Here is a 16,977-nt window from a genome sequence, read left to right as displayed (position 1 = left end):
GTATACGTGATTAGAACAGTCTTTCTGATACATTTTCATACACAACACACACACGACTAGGACAACTGACAATTACATTTATTACTGATTAAACTATCAATCATTTCTTGGATTGGTATTGTGTCACAATAACAGTAAAACAATTCCAAGGTTCCAAAGTCCAGTTCACGTCTAGATGTAACAATACGAACCAGATAAAGGCAGCAAATCCTCACATTTGCAAATGCTTTATAAAATGCCACAAGCAATTAATTTTCTGTCGATTGACTAATCAGTGAGTCTTATTATCATTTCAGCTCTCTATCGACTGTGATTTTAAAGCAAGCTGTAGTTTTTAAACTGTTCTTGCTTCGCTCAGCTCAAGGTGAGGGGAATAATAAAACATTTGTATTATGTCACAGGTAGAGGCCAAACTGCACCTCAGGCAACACTGGAATCTGAATCATGTCACACCGCAGGCTACTCCCGGTAAATGTGCTGATGACACTTTCCATTACTGAGTGACGAGACCATATAGGACAACTGAAGGTAGTGTAATATCACGTCAAAAGGAACAGTTATTGACTCTGCTGATGAATGGTGACTAGTACGTGCCTGAGCACTTTACAGCTAATAGGTTTAGCCTATATGGCATCACTCACAGCGGCATGGGCAGTGCTGCTCCATCTAAGCCCATTAGTGCATCCAAGTCACTCGCTGTACCGTCACTAACTGCTGACCTTTCAAGGCCTCTAAAGTGACGCTAGGCCATTTCCCTCTTTCAGATTATACAGACTGCTCTCAGGGACACACTACTTAGGAAATCAAAAGTAAGGAGGTGACAAATGCTTCTTTTTGTGTCAAGAGTGAAGGAAAAGGCTTAGACAAGCAACCTTATTTATAGAGAAAAGACTGTAAATCTGCAGTGAAAGCTCTTTAGTTCAACTGACAAACAGGAACAGCTCCTCAAACATGGCCACTGTGTTGCACGTAAGTCATGACATGATCATCAACATAATCCCATCTTTGATTTGTTTTTCTTTAAAAACAGCAAAACTGCCAAAATTAAAATAAGTTCACCGGCGTATTTAATTCACAGTGGCATAAAAAGCTGTAGACTTTCATGTAGTGTCACATCAGTGAAGTTATGCAGCAATGAATACTGGTTTAACCCTTAAACATAACATCATAGATGTCAAAGAGCCACCGTTGAAATCGCAGTGCAATGAAAGATTGTCCATCTGTGGCTACGCTCGAATGCTTTCACATTTATCGCTCCTGGACAAACAAAACAACTTATCAGGCAGTGCACTCAAACAGCCGCGGCCAAATATTTGGTTTTAGATAAGAGGCATGTGATTGTGAGCTATATGGCATGAAGGTGCAATATCTTATCTCGGCTGCTTCATCCATTTTCTCTACAGCAATAACAAGTAGACTTCAGGAGGTAAAGGAACAAACATTTTAATTTTACAGTTCCAGGGAAGGAATTATTTAACACATTATCACTTTAAACAACACTTTATAGATCGACTGAATCACCAGCGACAAAGAAAGGATAAAAATAAATGTATGACATGAGTGTGCTCCTAGAATCACCTACATATCACACATATGGTTAACAACTGGAGACAGTCATGCTGCCATGTCTCAACAAAGCCTCTCTCCCCCTTCCAGTGCAAGCCAGTGCTGCTGGAACATCAGAGGGAACCAAATCAATCGTGGAAGGTGGATTAAAGGTGGACAGTAGGGTGGAAGTCATGGAGCAAAGCCCAGGGACACACACACATTCTACGAAGTGAATAATCCTTTTTGTTGGCCCCTTTCTGACCTCGCCCTCCCCTGAGTTAGGATGGCTTTCTTTATCTCACACAGACAGACACACACACGCACACACACATACACAGGTTTCTCTGAAGTCTCAAAGACAACTTCAGTCACACGCTGCTTTGAGGTTGGCTCTTTGGTAAAATGATATGTCTGTCTGGAGACTCCCTATTTGACAGCAGGCATAGTTTATATTACATAGACATCAAGAGGTATTTAAAATATGTAAACCTCAAATCTGAAATCAACTCCCCAGATGTTTAGTGCCTCAGCATCAGATGTGCAAGGCTGCGACTGGAGGCATATAAAGGAATAATCATTTTAGTTCAAAGTGAGGACATTGAGACCAGAATGCCACTTCTGTTTACGCCTTGTTTGTGTCATTACAAAAGCCAGGCCAAAAAGAGGCAAATCACATAAAGATCTGTCCTCATATTATAAGGAATAAAACTTTAAGAGCAGAGCCCAGTCAACCGATTTTATCGGACAATATTGGCCTATCACAGGTATGTCGATATCGGCGTATATGTTGGTGTTGATGATGATGTCCAGTATTGGTCGGGCTCTATTTAATATTTACAAATACCAACAATGCAATGGACAATGATACTTTGGAGGAAAAGTCTGCTACATCCTTTACGGGCATATTACAACATCACTTAAGAGTGAGCAGTGTCAACAAACAACACAAATATCTACTCAAACATCCCTCAAAGCCATTAGTCCAAGATGGGTTGTTGTTGCGTAATAGTACATGTGGCTATTATCACTGCACTATTTCTGGACCACTTCAGTGACAGCAGCATCTCAAATAACTTGTGATTGAAACACTCTTAGGCTCGAGAGCCTACAAAGAGACAGCAGCTACAGTACATCCCATGGCAATAGATCCAAGAATTAAAATGAGCCCTTTGTTGAGATATGGCTGCTTACAGAAAGTGGGTGTCGAGTTTTATCACTGCTCATGTTCTCATTTGTCTCCGTTGGAAAGATTGACGCATTAGTAGCATTCAAACAGTTCCTATCTTCGTATTTCTAAAAACATCCCAACATTTATAGGGACATCGTGCAAATACAGACATGGGTCCTCAGACCATAAATGAACGTGCACAGTGCTGAGAGAGAGAGAGAGGCCAACGAACCCTCTGAATTGAACGATATTGCTGCCTAAACAAAAACACACTTTTGTAATTCTTTTCCCCCGTCAGCATTCTAGTTGATGTTTTGCCAGTTCCATGCCCTCGGATCACTGCACAGCAATTGTCAGAGGCACAAAGCAGGGGGAAGTGGAGGATGGAGGATGAGTGATGTAACGGAGGGCTGAATGAAAAAGAGACTGTATGTTTGGTATGTGCTGGGGGGCTTCCAAGCTACAAAATAAAAAATAAAAAAATAGACTTCCAGTGCTTTCAATGTGCTGTTTTCTCGAGCTCTCTGCTTGAGATGTGAATGCAGTCACTCTCCTTTAATAAAGAATGCTTGAACATAATGCTCTGCATGAATTTCTTAAGGAAGCGGCGTATGGTATGCATGTGGGGGACTGAGTGAAAAACCCTTTCTCTACAGTGAAAGCTCTGGCTACAGAAAGCCAGAGCACTTTGTTCTGTCCTAGCACTATTATTTGTTCATGACTAGTTGTATAATCCAAATAAAGGAAACACCAGTCTAAAAGCTTGTTCTTCTGAATATTTTATACTTCCACAAGAAAACAGGGGGAATCTATTCATGGTGAGGGCTAGCCTATAGAACGAGTGACATTTTCTCATGCAGCAATAAACTTTTTCTTTATCTTTTTCATTTCTTTATTTGATTCATAGCTGTTCGATCAAACTGCAAACAAAGAGAAAAGGCACAAAACAAAGCTACATTCTCAAATCCATACCCACACCGCCCACGGAAATGTTCTTTAATAAATGAATCATTTTTAAACATTTCTGGTCTGACAGTTTATACGATGGGAAAGCAATGGACGTTACAAAACATTGTGACTAAAGATGGAACAGAGTGGTAAGGAGAGTAATGGTAGGCAATTTAGAGGCAGCTAAATCAATTTTAATTCATTTTAAAACCTACATCATCAGTGAGAAAGATTAATCCAGAAGACTGATTGACCGGTTTTAACAAGTTCACACAGTTGGATGTGCCATAGAAGCTTAGCCTGCACTTAGGCTTGCATGCAAAAGCTATTTTAGCCCCCAAATATCTGGTTATGTGTGCCAGATGGCCATATGCTGGTTGGGCTTTAATTCCCCTGAATGAAATAGTCTCATGGCCACAGTGAAAGAGGAGGAAGAGGCTGTGGCCAGGGTACACAAAGAGAACAAGAGGAAGCTATTAATTTGGCAAAGACTGATTTCTGTGACCATTTATGTTTGACACACAACCTAATGGTTACAATAAGAAACAGCATTCGAAGGCTGAAAGCAGCAAAATTAGAGTGAAATCAAACAAGCCTTTGGTTCAGAGAGTAGCTTTCATAAGATGGCTTGTGGTGTGCCAAAGAGATCTGTAAAGCCACAGCCATGGGCTCGAGGGACAAGTCGTGTGTCTATTTTGACTTTTTTTCTGTTCATCTCAACACATTACAAAATACTTTGTAATGAGATGGCAGCATAAGGTTAATTGGTGGCTGTAAAAAGTTCAGTCCTGCACTCAGCTTACTGAATTAATGTCAGTTTCTGACATTTGCTAGATTTTTAGTAGTAGAAACTATCAAGCGTCTAATGAAATATTTGAAACATGTCCCGTAGCATAAGGGTGGAAGGTATTTCTTATCAGAAGTTTTTACTCACACTAAAAAAGGCCTTGGCTTTCCTTCTGTATGCTCACTGTGTTCCAAAAGCCATAATTTAGCCAAGCTATGGCCAAATGCACAACTTCCTTGTCAAACCTCATGCGCATCAATCCTGCATTATCCTTGGATTGTTGGAGGAAGCTTGAGAACAAGCACACTCTATGAAGATTCAAACCAAACTATTCAAAAACAATTTAAATATTACATTTAATATTAAAGATTAATTATAGTTTTAAAAAAGTATAGATTAGTCAATACAGAACCTTTGAATTGTTGGGCCCTGTCAAAGGCTGTAAACCTTATGAATTATTGGTGAGAATGGTTGAAGGCTGGCAGAAATCAACACAACATCCCGTAAGCATTTTAAAAAAAAATTCCCCTATTTAACACGTAGTTTGTGTTAAGTCATCGTTCAGATGGGTTTTAGCTTTGTTGGCCCAGCAGGTCCAGACACAAGCTGCAATGAAGCAATCTGGCACCTCGAGAAGGCAAGACAGGTGTCATCACTCAGGTATGAAACAAACCCAGAGGGACATGTTGTGAAAAGAAAAACAGATTGGGAAGAAGATAAACCGGTTATTTCCGAGAATGCTAGAGGACGTAATAGCCGCACTCATATCTGTCATAATACTCTGTAATATGGTCTTTGTGAACTCTGTGGTCATGAGGCTCCCCAGAGCTGTGGTAAAATCTGACTCTTGTCGGGATTACGAGCACTTTTTATGTAATACCACACAGGGGTGGTGCATTAGAGCTCAGTGCTAGATTTTATTTTTTTCAGTTGGTGATTGAAGCTTGTGCTTTCCCTGCCTCAAACCCGTTTGAAAATAACATTTATATCTGTCAAGTGTGAATCAGCGGTTTGACCAGTATGCTCTTGTTGTGTGGGTGGTTTGTAGAATCTTTATTTCTCTGATAATAAAGGGTGTGCTAGCAAGTTTTTTTTATGTTTCCTACTTGGAGATATAGGGCAAAAGAAAAAAGGCTTGTTTGAGGTAAGGCAAAAAAAGAGCAAAGTTTGCTTTTCAATGACACCAGGAAACAAGCAAGAATGGGGTGAACCTGTGTCCCTATACTTTATCATCAAGTGAAGCACAAGCTGTGAAAAAGAGCTTCTCCTTGTTCTGCAAGTACCAAACCAACAAATCTGTCCTAAGCATAAGGCACACATGATAGCACTGTTTTGTCTTCTCAACTCTTCAGCCTCTATGATACAAACAAAATATAGAACCCTATACTGCACTCATGCCTCTGTGATCTGACAATGATTGTCAGGGACTCAGTTCATGGCTGTTGCCCTTTGTTGCAGGTTTTGCAGTGCTAAACAGCCCTTTTGTTGAGCCCTGAACACAAACTGATGAGGTCAGCGGGCCTGTGTTTGTAGTAGCCATGCAAGACAAGATCAGACCAGACAAGGCATGTTTACAGGTAAAATCAGAGCCAAAGTAAGACACCTTGACCAGATCAGCTACAGTAGATCATAACAGACAAAAATCTGATGCATGATGATGAGATCAGTGTTTATTTTACAGTACATCCTCTAGATAAACGCATGCCTGCTGCGTCCAGTTACTTCAAATGAGTCTATAGTAACCAGTCCAACAGATACAGGTTAATCCTGTGAGGGCCACAGTGGCTGACAAGGTTATGATTGAGCTCCACAATCCTATTAAGGTGGAAGGCCTGGAACGCTCTTTTGCCTGGAGTCTACGAGTAGGATCAAAAGCTCAAAGAGCAAAGACTTGTTTAAATCAATCTCTGCGTCTAGCCTACTGACCAGGCAAATTCAAACACTTTGAAAGAAGCAATTGTTGGGAAAAAAATTGTGTTTCAAAATGACACGGATAGTTATAAAGTCTAGACACACCGTTATTGAGATGACAAGTTACTTTGCTGCCAGAGTCGAATGAAAAATAATGATATAATGATAATTATGCTTGATACTGAGCAGTTGTGATTCTCGTTTTAGCTATTATTGTGCAGCCCTACTTACTAGGAAATATCTGGAATTGCAAAAGAGCATGAATAAATCAAAATGTGCAGACTATGTCAGAGTCCAGTATTAATAGCTTGTAGAGCTTATGTAACCCTTTTCCAAAAAAGAAAAAAAAGAAAATCACTGAAGATGTTTCATCTTAGCACTGATGAATGGGCTGGACTGGGCTGAAAAGATGAAAATACACGGCCCCTGGGACATTTTCTACATCAGAATCACATCTCGGCTAAAATCCAGCTGAAAAGATTAAAACTCACTTTGTTGGAAATCTAAGCAAAGACTATACCTAATCACCTGTTAGTGTAAAAGTGAGCAAAACTAGGTGTTGCTTTTGTGTTAAATGTGCACAGCACTGACATTTCCTTTAAAAGATCGATTTAGTTTTTCTGTGCATATTTCTTAGTATCAGACAGGATTAAGTTTGCCGTTTAACTCAACCACCACGATCAGATCGGTTTCTTTAGCCGTCATTTTTGAGTTGATTTTACGACACCCTCAGACTCATCTGACAATGAACAAGGACAAAGAGTGTGTGTGTTTCTACTGTATCCTGTACGGGGTATCAAAATCAGAATATATTTCCTGGGCAAGCAGCATATAGCAAGATTATATCTGACTGTACTCTGACTCAAAACTATTTTCTGCAATGTAGACAACACTTCCAGAAAGAAAAATGAAGTGCTATGAACTGGGAATTGTGCAATCAATAAATGTACAATGGTCAGCATCAGCAAATATTCTCAGAAGGAGTGGTATCTAATAAACAAGTGATGCATTGTGTGTCTATTGCTATAATATCCATCCTGCTGATTAAACAACTGATGCATCATGTAATTACACCTTTTTGGCACTATTATTTAAAAATGAACAATAGCAGCTCAAAAGGGCTTTTCGTCTACTCCTCCCAGTCCATTCCCCTGGCTTAATATGTCCAAATGAATAATGTGCTGAATGTGTCCACGTTCTAGTTTCTCCTTAGTGTCCATATGCAGACCTTGCTTTTCTCTGCATCCCTGCGGTAGTGGTTTTAACATTATCGTTAAAGCAGCGATAACTGATAAATTATAAACACTATTAATAATACAGCTGTAATTAAGTCAAAACTTTTAGAGGCACGATAAGCATTAAGGGGCCAGTAAAAGGAGGTCTATGTCTGAAACTTTTAGTGAGCATATGTGCAGAGGTGAGAAAAGAGCCAGGGATTGAAGTTCTACTCGAACTTTCTTTTGGCATCTTCCAGGAGAGTCTGAATATGTGCACCGTTATCCCCATGTTGGAACAAAATGGTATGTCCTCCCTCTCAACGATGGACAGCTTTTCATTCCACCTTTAAGTACGGCCCTTTGCACAAAGCAGAAACACTTCTGACGTGGTTAGACTGTGCGTCATAAGAACTACCTCTGATACCCAAGATTGTTAAGTGAAGTCATTTACTGAAAGTGTTTTTCCAGTGAATAAATCTATCAGATTTATTTTTAGTCTGAAACTGATCCTTTCTGCCCATTAAGCCTCAAAAACGAGTTTTTGCACGAACAGCAAGAAGAGTGACAACAAATGTGGCGTGGGTTAATTGTGCAAAGGCACAAAGAGAGAAAGAGAGAACTGCAAACAGTTCGGACTGTTAATCTGTGATTAGACAAGTGGACAGGGCATCCAGCTCAGTGCTATTTGAGAGTTGACACTTTCAGGACTGTGACATCTTCAACTAGACAGCAACAGCAAAAGTATTGAATCTCTTTTCAGGATATTATTTAATCAATCAAGGGCAGCAATGAGATTATAGAAATGGTCTACTAGTAACCCTGGCAATAATTATGATATGTTATTGCAAAAAAATATTTAACGCACTGGGATAAACCTCACCACATATAATTTGTTTACAGTAGGCTGTGCTAGCCTGGAGCGCAGGATCTCTCACTGTCATCGTGACAATGCTTCATGCTTTATGTTTTTAAATGGTCTGTCATGTGCTCTCATTCATCCACGCCACTGTGTTTTGTGTCTGAAATAATGATCTCTGAGTTGCTGCTGGCACATACGGCTCAGGAAATGCCTGAAAGGGAGAGGTGGGAAATAAGTAGAGAAAGAACAAGAGAAAAATACGGGTTGAGAGACATTGTCCCTAATGTGCTTATTTTGACAGGATCCTCCCTGTGTCAGAGGACACTTTCCTTGCGTCACTTGTTGGATCAGGAAGTTGGATCTCTTGACTAGCAGAGAGACCCCAGTATCCACCCACACAAGTATCTGGCCTTTCTCACATTCTGAGGTCCAGGCAGGGGGAAACAAACCTTTCTTCCCTTTGTGTGGAATTCAACACGAGCATTCAGCACATGTCCGTTTACTGTGAAGCTCTGGGCCAGTTCAGCAAAACCTTTCAATGTTGTTAGCAATCCACAGCTTCAATCCTGCACCCCACCCCCCACCACCCCACCTCTTAGAGGGCAGGTTGTTGGTTGACAACAGAATACAAAAGGGGGGCTGAGGACAGAGCAGAGCGGCCTGGCTTTGGCTGCACCAGCAGCTCTCTCGTTGCCAGGAATGTAAAACGTTTCCCAAGGAAATTCCTCCTCCTCCAGGAAGACATGGAAGGAAACCAAGAGAATTTTGACACATTTCAGGCAGTGGGAGTGAGCATGAAAAAGAGAGGAGTGAAGGTGCTGATTGGTCTACTGCTAGCAAAGTGTGTGAACAGCATGGTGGAGCATGGCGCAGAGTAATATTTCCAAAATGAATTTTAAGAAGGACCTATAAAGAAGTTTTACGTTTTAGGTCGCTGCAAAGTTGGTGGACAAAATACCATTAAAAAGCAATTACATCAAACAAATTTCATGGCCAGTATCATAACTTTCACTTACTGCTTCCAGCTGCAGTCTGATCTCTCTACAATAAAATGCTTTTATTGTTATGCATTAATATAAGGTCACTTAACTTTGCAGATATGTTTTCCAAGGAACAGTAACTAGATTCTTGCACATAGAGTATGCAGTTCAGCATTCCATACTCTCATCAAGTAAGTCCAGAGAGGACAATGAAAATGTGACAGGGTCCTGGAGACTGAGCAGCTGTTTTACTCTGACTTTGAGTATCAGTTCCATTTCTGTGCATCAGATGTCTGTCGGTGCAGCCAGACGAATGAAGATTGTGAACGCGATGCAGACAGACGTGGAGTGCTGTGTCACAATCCTGAAGGGCACTGGAGATGGCTGGTGAGGGCATGTTTATGATTGCAAAAGGAAGCAGAGGATTAAGCAGGCAGTGTCTGTGTGCAGCATCAGATTACCAGCACCTCTTTTCCTGTTATGAAATCAGATTACTGCAGCTCCCCCACTAGGAGAAACAATATCCAAGCCTTGAGATGGAGGGGTTATCGAGGAGGTGAGAGGGGAAAGTAAGCTCATATTATCTGACGGACAGGCCTGCTTTATTTGTATTCTGATTCGACGGTTTATCTTTGAAATGAACATACAGAGACGAGACTAAGGCCAGAAATTATACTGCAGATTGCACACTAACAATTCAAACGTCGGGATAAAATAAATAGCTGTGTGCATCACTGCATAATGGATATGTAAAGAGTTAGGGCTGAGGGCTTCATCTCCACTGACCTAGAACAAAGAACACATAATAATGTTGCTCCAGTCCAGGACTCTGTTTGTTTTGTCTTCATTTGCTGACATACACAGCACACATCAGGTCAATACACCATACAGAAGTGGGGCAGAAGAAACAAGCATCTGATCGGAGCACTCAATTACTATCGAAATACGGCTCTTCCACTTGCCAGAGAGTAAAGTCATCTTGGGATTCAAATGAATCAAACAGCCAGAGAGAAAGATGCTCTGCTCACCTGAGAGAAAAAAAGGAACTGAAAATGTCATGCAAAAATGTTCCTAGATCTTGTTTCAGTGATCATATTCTATAGCAAGCATGATCAAATTGCTTGGTTGCTGCCATCATGTTAGAGATGAGGGCAAAGGTCACAACTTTTGACCGCAAGCTGTAAACGTTGATTTTTGAACTTGGTAAAAAGCCAACTCTCCCATGCCGCCTCACATCCTTTATTGTTGGTAGATAAGCATCTATCAACCGTCTTGACCTCTGCATTAGTGTAATTCCTGCAGATACCACATCACTCCCTCAGCAAATGCCTGCCTTGCCATAGTTGAAGGACAGGCAAGCCGCTTAACTGCCAGCATATAATGCAAAGTCATTAACTCTCACCGTTTGGGTTTGCTGACAAAATAGCTACTTTTATTTTGCTGTGTAATCACATGTACACCCTTTATGCATTTTATTCCCACGTCTGTCATGAGAGGGAAACAATACCTGTGAAAAATTCAATTCCAGTGAACCGAAGTGTATGAGCACAGAAGCTAGGAGGATTTAGAAACCAAGCTGCCATTGTATTCCACAGTATTGTATTTGAAAGTAAAAACAAACTGCTCCTATAAAACTGCCACCATAGCACTGGAAACCATCCAGCTCATCAACATGCCATGAAGCATGGATAAAATGGACATGCATCCTATTATCACTTAGTATAAAGACAAGCGTTTCAGGGGTCATCATGTGCATTTTGTTTCTGAGCTGTTTTTTTGGTTACTTAAAGTAAAATTACCACCAGCATTGATCAACAATTGTTGAAGGTAAAAAAGGGAAAAGTCGAGGTACCATCTCTGCTCACAGACATTGTGTGACGGTTAGTGAAAAAAACAACAACAACCTCTTTATATAAAGATACCACATGGTAATAGAAACACTGGAGGGAGGCATACTGGCAGGCCATGTGCTGGGATCCAAGCTATGCATCTTTGACAGTTCCAACAGATCTGTTAAGGATGAAGCTGCCACAAACTCATCAGTTAAATAAAAAAAAATAAAAAAATCAGGTCAAATACTGTATCAGCAATAAAATTATGAGTTGATGTATGGTTGCGTGTATGTGGCTCCTTGTACAAATAACAGATCCTGTGTAATAGTCAATAAGTACTTAAAAAAAGAGAGGCAAAGGGAAAAAAAGTTAGTATACTGCCTGTCCTAGTTTTTAAGAGGTCCTTCAGTGGCTCTGTGCCATAGGTGTGACAACAGCAAAAGTGCAAGCACCCACAATCCCATGCCTACAAGAGCTGACAACATATTTTCCATTGTGAATAAAATATTTTCCCCCTAAGCGCAGCTTTCAGTGGGGCTGCAGGGTTCAGGAGGATCTTTAAAAGAAAAAAAATGTGACATCTTATTAACGGACAACAGCTGTGTGTAATGTTTTAGAGCACCACAATAAAATTAAAAACAAACAAACAAACAAACAGTCAATTACTAACAGCCCCATGCCCTCACGTGAAATTGTGCCACTTAGCTGGACACCCACACTTGCTAAAGGCTAGTGGAGGAGCGAACAGCTGCACACAAAATGGCCCAACCCCTGAAAGAATGCCAAGGCAGAATCCCCAAAACAGGCCTTGGGTCGGGCTCCATGCAAGCCCGTTCACACCAGTCTAGGATAAGTGGTCACGAAACACATAAGGAAGAAACAGGCTTAGCAAATGACTGTAAAATGCTGTTAGAAATGTAACCGCGAGTCACAAAACATACAAGACTTTATCCCAAATAACAACTGTGTGATTCATAATTATCAGATCTAACCAATTAAAGTCATCCGCAAAGGCCCGTCTCGGGCAGCTCCAGCAGTCTTATACTGAACAATGACTGGTAAACCCTTACTCTATGCCTCATAAATAATCCATTGTCATACTCATCCTTATCCATCTTTAATACAGCGCAGTGTATGTCATCCGCTAGCGAGCGAGCAAGCAAGCACATAGTGTGGAGGCAGAGAGGTGGGAAATCAATGTACCATGTACAGCACGTTCTCAAAATGCACAGACATGGCTCCTTCCTTTTTCTGCTCGCCTGTAGTCTTAAAACTTAATGGACACAGTTATCAAAGACATGCTCGCTCCAGTCTCGAGCCCAGCAAACAACACATGTAGTTGCTTGTGCGGTGCATCAGAGCTCCGAACACGTAGGCACTTCTTCGCAGGCAAACGTCGATGATCTAATAGCTTCGGTCGTGGAAGATGTGAGACTAATGTCATGAAAAGTAATTGTCTTCCAAGAGCTCCAATAAAAATAATGGAATCATACTTTCAGAAATAGGATTACAATAAAAAAGACTGGTCTTTTTTATTTTTATTGAGCTGCAGAATAAGGAGGGGGCGATGCCGTTAGTCAAACTCTCACTCTGGCTGGCTTCAAATCAGCTGTGCTGCCACAGTCTAAACAGACTTTGAGGGATCACCATCACTGTAAATTATCAGTGTTTTGCACATGCTATGATTCCACTGACACTTGCACACTCATGCAGGCACTAATAGAGAGGCAGCAGGCAAAAACACACACACACACACACACCGATCGACTGTGGAGGAAACCCTCCCCTTGCGAGCCCACTTCTCTCCCAATGAGTGGAACAGATCTAGGTCAAAGCTGATTAATGTGCCCACAGCTCCCGAGAGGTTTCTGGTCAGGTGGCAGCAACGCCTGCTTCACACTGACGATGAATACTAATGCAGAGTATTACCGAACATTACTTAAATAAAAATGGACTAAACATGAAGACAATGTGGACGACTTGAGAGTAAATCTGCACACACACACACACACAAAGTGACAATCAAAACAGTTGACTCTGTCTTAGCACCAGCTGCTGTGTCAACACCGTGGAGTGGGCTGTGTTTGTGCTGCTTTTATGGGAGACCAGTTAGCCTAGAGCTACAGCGAGAAGGAGGTTTTTATCTAAACACAAACACGAAACAGCCCCACAACACATGAACGCTAAAATAACGTGACGTGCGTGCCAGTCAGCTGCTTGAACTGTCCATTTGCCCAAGACAGCTCCTGACACAGTACGTGCTGCTACAGGATGAAAGGGATGAGACGGACGGCATCCATGTCACTGTATTTATAGATATAGTTATGTTGCTGTTAGGTGGTATGCATTCCGTAAATCCGTTCAAGCACAGGCCCACATAGACAAAGGTTAATTAAATGTCTAATTAAATGCCACAAAGCAGAATAAGAGCAGCAGAAAGCCTCAGATAAACAAGTTAGCCCAACTTTTGTTAACGCTAGCTTTAGTTATTCTAACGGTCGTTAACTGTTAACGGCGCTATCACACACTTTGAAAACAAACACGTTGGTGAGAAGTACACAATATGGCATTGGTCATTTCAAACAGCTGTGTCTTTATTCAGAAAAAAAATGTTGTTGTTGTTGTTTTTTGTAAAATGCTTTTAGCACGAAACATGAGAGGAACTCGACCACCAGTGCTATCCGCTAGGTAGCTTTAGCGTTAGCTTTAGCCGCCGTGCTAGTTAGCTCGCTAGTGAGCAACCCCAGCTCTGTTTTGGAAATGTGTGGCAGCTCAACGCTACAGTCAACGAGGGCGTTGTTTGCCCGACGTTAGCCCGGTGTCCCTCAAAGCGACACGGTGGTTTGTAAACATTGTGGCTTTGTGGTCATTTACGCCAACACAACACTGTTAACGTTACCTCGGAACGCAGCTTGGGGATGATCGGTCTATCTCCCATGTCGCGAAGAGGTTCATGGGCACAGGCATGCTGCCGGAGCCCAGGACCACAGCCCCGGCTAAGGCTCCGGTTGGGAGGCTCGTCGGTGCTGGTCCACCACCGCCACCGCTGCTCGGGTTCAGGAAAGCGGCCCGGACGCCTCCTCTCTCTACAGCCGCCGCCATCATCACCTCCACTGCCTGGGGAGCAGCTCTAGCTAAGTGTCGGACGAACGCGGGAGCCGCTGAACTCTGTGCTGCCTGCTCCTGCTCCTCCAGACTCCCAGCTCCTCTACACTGACTGGAGATGCTGATAGGCGGGGCGGGGCATGTCACTGCTGATAGGGGGCAGCACGTCCCTGTTTCTGGGGTGGGACATATTTTTAATGTCAACCAAGCTTCAGAACTACTCGTCTTACATGTTTTCCTGTAACACACTAATGACGGGAAAAGTATTTAGGAGTAGCTGTTATACACAGTGATGTTACAGGAAATAATCAGCTCGGTAGTAGTTAGCTTTTGTAAACTTGTTTATTTTATTTGTTTAAAAAAAACTTGTTTATGTCCACTTTCCCATCAGTTCTGTTCATTGGCTATGTGAATAGTTTAATGAAGCAGAATGGATATAAAAGTCATAAAAATCACATTTTCTTACACATAAATACCAAGTCTGATCTGTAAGAACACCTGGTGGTGAACACACGCTTACAATTAGTGAGGATCATTTTTTATATCAAGTCAAACACGCCCTATTTCCTGACACAAAGTTCTAACATAAATAAAGGGATAGCAGTTCAACATGGAAAGACTTTTAAATAGTGACCACATGTATTATTCTAAATGAACGTGGCTGCAAATTCTGATGTTGAGATATAAACAACTAAAACATAATGTAGATCCTCAGTGAACTTGACATTGTGATGAAGAGTGACCTTTTTAGGGAAAGGTTTGTCATTGGTTGATTGGTATACACTATAAACACTTGTTTATGTGTGATTACAAACCATTAGATTGCAATTGTTATAAAAACATATATATGTATAACTGTTTATGGAAAAATGGTTTCACAATCGTGGCCAGCAGGACTTTCTTTGGTAAGTCCCCATTATTCATGATTTGTCATTAGTCCTGTGATCACTAATGCCATGGTACTTGTTTCTTTGTTTTCTCATGTTGTGAAAGCCATTACTCAAACTGTGACTAAGGACTCAAATAAAGATGACTTGACTTGACTTGCTCATGAGGGTTGGGTAAGGTGTGTGACAGCCTGTTTAAACTCACTGGGGGGAAAAAAAGTTCCTGATTTTGTCAAATCTTACTGCGGTTTGCACAATCAGCTAGTCTGACCTAACAGCGATACATCATTTGAACAAAACAAGTCATCGTTGTTGGCAGCTTCAGCTGTGCTTCTTAGACTTTCTCAGCTGTTTGTTGAGACCTTCAACAGAGCAGTAAACTATTGGCATACACCACAGCTCACAAAGGTGAAATACACTATTTTTTAAACTCAGCACTTTGTTTGTTACAGTCTCATGGGATGTATTGTTGCCACTGCAAAACATGCTGAGTGTAAAAAACCCAATCTTTAATCATTGCTAGGCTGTGCACCTGATAGCACTTAATCTTCCATACGGAAACAGTTTCCACATCCCCTGGAGTTGTTAGTAATGATGATGGCAGCCATAATACAGCTTTGAAATTTGTCATTCCTGAGCTCACTATTACTTTTTTTTGTCTGACAATACATTTAACAAGATTAGGTTCATATAGAATTCATCAGTGAATTTATGGTTTAGGTGAGGCAAGGCTCAAAACTCATTGTGCGTTACACCAAACTGAGTTGTTAGATAATCTATTATGTATGAGTGAAAGTGTTCTTAAAGGAAGAAATCACTGACTTTTCTTATTATATCAAAGTACCTGGATATGGAGACCAGAGCTTTTTTCAAATATAGTCTGCAGTGGATGATGGCCTTCCTCTGATAGTTTTCATTTTATCACAGCTGTGTGTCCTTTGAGTCATTCTGACATGCTTCTCTCTCAAAATTACCACAACAGTTGAAGTGACTAAGTAATGAAGTTGTGGAGTGCATCGCCACCTAGTGTTTAAAAATAACACTACAACTGAAAGAATGTAGGACATTAAATACTAACATGCATGTTGTGACTCGTCCAATAGATGGCAGACTGTCTGCATCTTTGGTAAGATCAACCCCTCTCTCTCTCTCTCTCTCTCTCTTTCTCTCCTATCCTCTCATTTCTCATCTCCTCCTCATCTTTGCTCTACCCCCCCCTCTGATTAAACCTCCCCACCCCCTCCTCCTCCTGTAAGTGTTAGTGGGTGGGTGCAGATTGTGACACCGTGACACCATTGATGTTTCCACACCGCAACAGTCTGACACTTTATAAGCCAGCCTTTTCACCTTTATTGAATTCCAGAGAAAAGAATACAATACACAAGCATCCATTTGTCACATAACACATGCTCAGTGGCAGGCATCCTCCCCCAAAATCAAAGAAATTGCTCGCCTTCTAATATTAAGTGAAGAAAGATCTGCAGCCCAGACGAGGCTGCTGGTGGCTGACGGTTCAGAAAGTTTGTAGGGTATTTTCTCGTTTATTAAAGCAAGCTGAGAGTCTGTCTGCCAGACAAAGGCAGGATAGTGAGCCCTGTAATGCATCTCTCTGATGTAAACATACTGACTACAAACAATACTAATTAGTCATGTCATCTACTAGGTGACAGCATCTTATTCTTTCTCACAAAAACAACAGATCTTCCATAATGCCACAGTGACGGAAAGCTAATGT

General features: G+C 41.3%; 1 protein-coding gene across 2 annotated transcripts in view; it reads right to left on the bottom strand.

The window, feature by feature from the left end:
* zmp:0000000755 (phosphofurin acidic cluster sorting protein 2) overlaps positions 1-14,751 on the bottom strand; it is a 43,401-nt gene extending 28,650 nt beyond the window's left edge. Inside the window, exon 1 of one of the 2 annotated variants that reach the window (XM_027277377.1) lies at positions 14,150-14,751. In XM_027277377.1, coding sequence (XP_027133178.1) covers positions 14,150-14,355 — 206 coding nt within the window. In that variant the 5' untranslated portion in view covers positions 14,356-14,751. The remainder of the gene's footprint in view (positions 1-14,149) is intronic. The other variant, XM_019260057.2, reaches the window with a different exon arrangement.
* Positions 14,752-16,977: the final 2,226 nt, after the last annotated feature.

This window comes from Larimichthys crocea, chromosome III, assembly GCF_000972845.2.
Source record: "Larimichthys crocea isolate SSNF chromosome III, L_crocea_2.0, whole genome shotgun sequence".
Classification (NCBI taxonomy): Eukaryota; Metazoa; Chordata; class Actinopteri; family Sciaenidae; genus Larimichthys; species Larimichthys crocea.
The sequence above is the reverse complement of the archived record's forward strand: the minus strand, read 5'-3'. Positions and strand labels throughout refer to the sequence as shown.